Raw genomic sequence first — 7,587 nt, 5'->3', positions numbered from 1 at the left:
ATTTTTGAGAATCGAGGAGGAGAGCAGCTTAAAAAAATACGTTTTCTTATTTAAATTTTCCGCGTAAAAAGACAGGTTGGTCTGCTATTGATATAAAAGAAAGCTTACATACATACATACATTTACATACATACATACATACATACACACACACGCACACACATACAGACGACATACTCTATTAAATGCATTTTATCATTTTTCATATATACATGCATTCATATATATACACTTGCATACATACATATACACAAACATACTTACATGCATACACACATACATACATACATACATACATACATATATGCATACATATATACAGACATAATCAATTTAACATCTAAGTCTGGAAACATAATTCTTGTATTATACTTATTTAATAAAATCATTAGTTTAAAGATCTTAAGCAGAACCGTAATCTTAATCCAAAGTAAGGTTTGAACCAGAAACTGGCTATATGTATGTAAGAGACACATTTCCATAGGACAAAGCGATATCTTTTTTCTACTAATAGCCAGGATTTAACATATTTTGCAATACGTGCTATTTCTTTTAGTTTAGTTTTATTCAAATAAGGCTAAAAAATAGTTTTATAGCATTGAATATCTTCTGTTCAACTTGAATTCAATTTTCCAAGTTTCTCTGCAAATGGGAAATATTTTAGATTTGATGTGATTGTTTTATTTATTGATTTTTCAATATATCCATAACGATCTTTCCTCATATACATATATATATATATATATAATCTATATATATTAATAATTAAGTAAATGTTATAAAATTTGTTTTGAGAATTGCAATAATTAGCACTAAACGTATTTAAACTTAGTCGCACACACACACCCACATCTAAATACATAGAGTGTGTATATGTGGGACATGCTCCATTGGATACACAATCAAAATATGCCTGCTGTAATACTCTATCCGACGACAAGTACTTTGATCAAGTGCCGCACTTAAATATATTTACATACAGCACATAACTTAGACTTAAGATAACTAGCATATTGTTTAAAGTGGGTTCCTTTTTGTTTTTGTTAATAATTAATTTACATTTATGCATATTGTAAGAAGTTTTAGTTTTATAATATGAGCTATTGAAACATTTTTTTTTTATTAAATTTATTTTTATATATTTTTGTTGTTGTTTTAATTTAAATCGATTTGTTTTTTTGCTTACTTCACCGTCTTTTTCCATTGATTGCATAGCTACAATTAGTTGTTTCTTTTTTGTTATAATCTTTTTTTTTTTTTTTTTTGTTAAATATCTAGAAGGAAAAAATGCGAACTACTTAAAGATTAGTTTTCCCTCTCGGAGGCACGCTTAAGTAAAGTTTTTTTTTGTTTTTTAAAGTAATTTTAGAGTTTTCAAGAAGAAGCAGCCGAAGCGCTCTTCTAGGTGCTCACGGCGATCGACTCGCTCAGAGATGTCTGATTGTTGTTGTTGCTGCTGCTGTTGCTGTTGTTGTTGTTGCTGTTGTTGTTGTTGCTGTTGTTGTTGTTGTTGTTGATGTTGCTGCTGTTGTTGTTGTTGGGCAGCAGCAGCAGCTCCTTGTCGAAGCTGGCGGACTGGCGCGTGGAGACGGACAACTGATCGTCGCTGCCGGCATACTCCTCGGTATCGCCATCGGCGCCATGGAGGCTGTTGGGCGTGTAGACGCCCTTCATGAAGGAGCGTATGTCATCGAAGCAGGCCTCGTCCCGATCGTTGGCCTCGTTGGAGCTGGGCGAATCGTTGTACTCGAAGCCGCCGGCGTCCGCCTCGTGCTTCTTCAGATGCCGATCGAGATTCGTTTGCTGGCCAAAGCAGCGATCGCACATGTGACAGCGAAAGGGCCGCTCCTTGTTATGTATGTTCCGGACGTGCCGCTGCAGATTCGACGAGATGCTGAACGCTCGGTCGCAGTACTTGCACGTGTACGGCTGCTCGCCGGTGTGCGTGCGCAGATGCCGCGTCAGATTGGCGGAGCGCGGAAACACCTTGCCGCAAAACTTGCAGGTGTAGCGATCCTTCAGCTTGCCACCGCTCCCACTGCCGGAAGTGGCGGCATGTGTGGGCCGGGCGGCGGCGGCCAGGCCGGCGGCACGCAGCGCCTCGTGGAAATTGTGCTCGGGCGGAAACGGCAGATGACGCGAGCTGCTGCTGCTGCTGCTGCTGCTGGCTACAGCTGGCGTCTTCATCGACTCAAAACCTGGCCGTCCGCCCATTTGGCCTAAAAAATGAAACGGTTGTTGGTTGAAGCGCGACCGATAGAACTCCTCCAGTAGCAGCTGCGGATGCAGCTGCCGCGGACAGGCCATCGCCGCGGCCGCAGCGGCGGCGGCAGCAGCGCCCGCAGCGGCAGCGGCGGCAGCGGCACTCTCGGACATGCTGCTCAGCTCGCCGCCGTTGCTGCTGATGGGCGGCGAGGGCGAGGGCGTGGGTCCCGGCGAGGCGCTCACGCTGGGCGTGCTGCGGCAGCTGCCCTTGTAGGACTGGCGCGAGGTGGACGACTCGCCGGAGCTGTGCTTCAGCTGCTTGGCCGGCGGCGGCCGCGTCTCCGCCTCATCCGGCTCCGCCTCCGTTTCCTCTGGTTCCAGTTCAGGCGAGGGCGTGCGGCTGGACAGGGATATGGCGGACGGCACGGCCGCGGGCACGGGCGTGTGCGAGCTGCGTCGCTTGCGACTAATCGACAGATCCAGCGGCAGCTCCGCGGCGCTGCTCTTGTCCAGCTCTGGCTGCGGCTCCAGATGCCGCTCCAGTTCGTTATCCAGGTCCGTTTCCGCGGGCGGCGGCGTGCTGATGATGTCTATGGATTTCTGGAGTGGCAAAAGGTGTCCAGGGTTAAGCCCGTGTCGATGTCTCTTGTAGATCTGCGTACTTACCCTGTCATTGTCATTGTCGTCATGCTCATCTGCTGCGGGCTGCGAGCTGCTGCTCTCCCGCTTGATCTGGCTGGAGTCGGTGGTCTGCAGCTGCTTGCTGGACGCCTGGTAGCAGCTGGAGTCCAGGTCCTCCTCCGGCTCCTCCTCCTCCTCATCGGATGCGTGCAGCTCGGCCTTGATGGGCTTGCGCTCCGGCGTGCTGGACGCGCGCTTCAGGCACGGCGCCTCCTCCGACTTGAGGCTCATGGCCGCCTGCAGCTGCTGCTGGAACGTGGCGTTCGGCGAGCAAAGCGGCGCCAGGCCGCGACCCATGTCCACTCCGGCCAGCTGCGAGGTGGAGAACATGTGCGGCAGCGGGAAGCTGCCCGTCTGCTGCAGGCCGGGCGTAAAGAAGTTCGGCAGTCCGTAGTGCGGGAAGCCCGGAAAGAATGACGGCGTCGGACGCATCATGAATATATGATTCGGGGGCGTGGCCATGGCTGCCGAACTGCCCGGTTCGCTGCTGCTGCTGCTGCTGCTGGCAGCGGCTGCGGCGGCGGCAGCGGCGAGACGCTGATGAGCACCTGGCGGCAAAAGTAACTGCGGCGGCGGCGGAGCCTGCTGCTGCTGCTGATGATGATGCGGATGATGCGGATGATGCGCCGACTGCTGCTGCTGCTGCTGCTGCTGGTGGTGGTGCTGGAGTCGACTGGTCGACTGCTGTGTGGGAAAGCTGTGGGAGCTGTCGCAGAACTTCTTGTGCTTGGAGAGGGAGGTGACCGTGCTGAAGCTGGTGTTGCACTTCTTGCACTTGATCTGCATGCGACAGTCGGCGTGCATGCGCTTGTGCCGGCACAGGTTCGAAAACTGGGTGTAGGCCTTGAAGCAGACCTCGCAGGCGAACGGCTTCACCGACGAGTGGATGTGCTGATGCTGCTTCAGACCCGACGAGGTGGCGAACGTCTTGCCGCACTCCGGACACGGATGACTGCGAGCGCCGACGTGATAGGCGCGAATATGACGCTGTAAATTCGATGGGTCGCAGAATACCTGAAAAAATGAAATCCAAACCAAATCCAATTTGAATAACGCGTGAGTATTAGGCTTTTGTCGAGTCGCCGAGCTGCCTGTGGCCTGCTCTGGTTCCAAGTGCCAAATGAAATGAAACTGAAATTAATCAATCATCTGCTGCGGCGGCGGCGGCGGCGGCCCCTAAACGGATCTATGCGAGCGCCTAGACAATGCCCCTCCGCGCTCTCAGATTACGCAAAGGTAACAACAACAACAACAACTCCACCCACCAGCAGCAGCAGCAGCAGCAACACCTTCGTCAATTATTAACATCAATTGCTACAATTGTCGTAAGCCTGACCATCCCCCCCCCCCCGTGGCCCGCCCTGCGTCCTCCTCAAAGCCGTGACCACATTTGCCGAGACGGCCAAACAGTGACTGCTGCACGCTAAACAGTGACTGATACAGTGACTGCTTGCTGTACAAATCAGGCTATACAAATGGGCTGAGCTTTCAGTAGGGTCTCAATATCTGATATATACACCCTTCCTGCTGAAAATTGTTATACGTAAAGCTAAACTATTCATTGTTCAAATAAAAACTAGCCCTGATTACCTCAGCATATTTTTCTCGAGTTATTGAAAAGTGAACTAAGTAAAAATCAAGCCAAACGAGCTCTATATAAAGAGATATCCCTCTGAAAATTGGTATGTGTAAAGCTGAACTATTTATTGTTCAATTAAAAACTAACTTTAATGAAATCCTGAGATTTTTTTTGTAGTAGAAATTTTAAGTGAACTTTTAGCATGATCTTAAAGTTCCATAGCAAGTTTTTCTGCGGAAATTTGCTAGCTTTAGGCTAAACACTTTTATTGTTAAATTATTTGACTAAATTATTGGAAAATTCCAAAATTTCAAGCCAAAGTCACTTTTTTGGAGCAAATCCTCGCAATACACTGTGACTCTACACGATCCAACCCTAGTTAAAGCCACAGCTAAAGCTTTGTTTTTTTTTTTTCTTTGACGGTAGGGGCGGGGGGCTAACGCAATGACAGATCGAGCCATTCATTTTGGCCCAGGCCGAAGCTGAAGCTGAAGCCGAAGCCGGGCCAGGTACCAGTTTTTCTCACTTAGCCACTTGAAACTTGATTTTGGGTCTTAGCCTCCACCCGCGCTGCGCTGCCTTTTACGAAACTGTTATGCCTAATCATGCTGTCATAATGCGCTACGAATTCATATCAAACGATGATCGAGTCAGGCTGACTGCTTTTTTTCTTTTTGTCTATTGGAGTCCATTGGTGAGACACCGAGGCCCGAAGACAAACGGGGCGACACACACAAGAATAGCTCGTGCTATAACTACATCAAATGGATTAGATTCAACTACCTCTCCAAAAAGGCGAAAAACGCCACAAAAGACAGCAACAACAGCAACAACAACAACAACAACCAGGTACAACTGAAGCTTCAGCCTCGTGGATTAACGTGTAGGTGTTCGAGGCATGCAGGCAGCAAAGGCGACGGCGACGGCAAGACGAGCTCTTGGTGCTTGGAGCTCCAGCAAAGGTTGGCCTATGGAATGCGATTGTCTGGGATGTGAGGCAGTTGTCTTGCCTCGTTGTTGTTTTTCTACCCAGTTGTTGTTGTTGTTGTTGTTGTTGTTGTTGTTGTTGTTGTTGGTTGTGTGGCGTTAGGCCCGTACGTGGGGTCAGCCAAAGGCGTCTGGAGTAGGGCACTAAAAGATGATGATGTGGAGATCTGGTGCAGGCGTTTGCTGCAAACTGGTTAAAGGCCCAGCCGCACAGCTGCCAAGCCAAGAAATCTATTTCGCCAAGTAAAATACTAATTAAGAGCAACAGCCAAATCCCATGCAAGAAGAGGAACTCCAACCAATGGAAGATCTTGCTGGAATAAAATCTAAGCCTAATCCCAGATAGTTTAGTATGAGGTAAACCTCTCTTTGAGAGTTACTTAGCTGGATTGAAGTACGTTCAATAGAGAACTCCTTTCTCCAATTACTTAGGAATAATTTAAGAATTTATATAACCCTTAGCCTCTGCATAAGAATTTGGATAGAACTTAGTGCATGAGGGTTAAACTTTTGCTGCTAAGCTAAGGAAATCTATTTCTTAGAGTCATAACAGAATGAAAGACTTAACAATGAGAAAACTGAATAAGATCAAGTTGAGCCTGGAAGAAAAAACTGCAAGGATCCTGACGACATCCAAAGACTTCCTTTCGCAAGAATTCAAGAATTCTAATTAGGATCCTGGTCAGTTGTAGATCTATCGAATATGAAGGAATATCAAGGAATTTTGCTGAAATGGATATACTTTGGGTTGCCATACCATTAAGAGCAGAAGCCCTAGTCAGATCCTAAGTATGGCTAGCCTGTTTCGAGCAGCTCTCCAGCAGCTACTCCGTTTCGCTTGGATAGCTGAAGAGGGGCTAGGCGCAAATGGAAAACATGTTAGATCCGTGGCAAATCCCTTTTGTAACGCTTTGAGCCGCCTGCTTGGAAAACAAACAAAGCTGACAGCTGCAAAGACCCCCAGTTCTCTTTTCTTATTATACTATTTCTTTTTTTTTGGGTTTTTTTGGGCTCTTTGGGCTTTTTGGGCTGCCCTGTCAATGCTGAACCTGGAGACGAAGCGAAAGTATTTGGCCTTTTATGTGGCACTGGCCAGTTGCGAGTGCCCCCAAGAAGATCGATCAGCATTTGTGTTTGGCCTCTCGACTGGCTCCCGTTTATGTCGCAGCGGGTCGGCCAGGGGGGGTAAGGGGCGGGGCACCACCACAATGCGTGCTACTTACATGCCACCGAAACAATTACAGAGCGCTAAGTAAACTAACTGTAATGCAACGATTGAAATACCGTTCGAAACGCATTGGAAAACAACAACAACAACGAGAAGAGAAAAAGGGAAAATCCAAAAGAAAAAGCTTCGAGCTGGTAGCCGAAGACCACAAGATTGTAATCAACATGCCATTAAAAAACATCTCTTTGCCAGAGTTGTCGAAGCCGCTGTCGATGACAATGACGAAGTGCCGGGGCCCTGAAACGAATCGCTCGGAATCGAATCGAAACGATGCACAGATGGATGGATAGATGGATGGATGGATGGATGGATGGTTCGATGGTCGGTCGGTCGGTTGGATAGATACCGACATCAAAAAGCTCCTCTTAGGCCCTTTAATTTAACATTGGCATTCAAATGCAACGCGAAGATGTGCAACAACAAGTAAGACTAGTCTAGGCGGGCATGATCGACTAGGAGTTACCCCTGCCTACATACATTATATGGGTTTTCCTGCTCTTTTTATGGCAAATTCATTCCTGAGTAACTTTGGTATTCATAGTCCAATCTTTACAAAATATTCAGAATTTAGGATTCAGGATTTTTACGATTTCGTACGAAATGGAGGACCTTCCCCAAGAAGAACTTAAATACGAAGTTTGCAGTAAATAGGTCGTCAAATCCTCGAGTTGTGCTCAAAAGTTAATGTTGCCAAATCGATATTTTGGATATGATAGTAGATGCAGACAAATAGATAAGCATAGGGGTCTCCTGTTACATACTTATGCAGAAAAACAGTATAGCCCTTTTGCCCAATTGCAATGAGTCCAGGGTATGATAACAACAAAAGTCTGTTCATTACCCAAGCAACTGACTCAAATGGTCGCTTAAGTGTTTTGGATGAGTACACGCCCTGATTTCGTATTAC

At 47.0% G+C, this 7,587-nt stretch overlaps 1 protein-coding gene across 2 annotated transcripts in view; it reads right to left on the bottom strand.

Moving 5' to 3' along the window:
• Positions 1 to 1,123: 1,123 nt before the first annotated feature.
• LOC115760120 (transcription factor hamlet) overlaps positions 1,124 to 7,587 on the bottom strand; it is a 42,258-nt gene continuing 35,794 nt past the window's right edge. For both annotated transcript variants that reach the window (XM_030701315.1, XM_030701316.1), the window contains exons 7-8: positions 2,872 to 3,900; positions 1,124 to 2,805 (exon numbers count right to left, since the gene is read on the bottom strand). In XM_030701315.1, coding sequence (XP_030557175.1) covers positions 1,402 to 2,805; positions 2,872 to 3,900 — 2,433 coding nt within the window. In that variant the 3' untranslated portion in view covers positions 1,124 to 1,401. The remainder of the gene's footprint in view (positions 2,806 to 2,871; positions 3,901 to 7,587) is intronic.

This window comes from Drosophila novamexicana, unplaced genomic scaffold (assembly GCF_003285875.2).
Source record: "Drosophila novamexicana strain 15010-1031.04,08,12 unplaced genomic scaffold, DnovRS2.1 tig00000387-arrow-pilon, whole genome shotgun sequence".
NCBI classification, from domain to species: domain Eukaryota; kingdom Metazoa; phylum Arthropoda; class Insecta; order Diptera; family Drosophilidae; genus Drosophila; species Drosophila novamexicana.
Note: the sequence above shows the minus strand (reverse complement) of the source record. Positions and strands in the feature narration are given on the sequence as shown.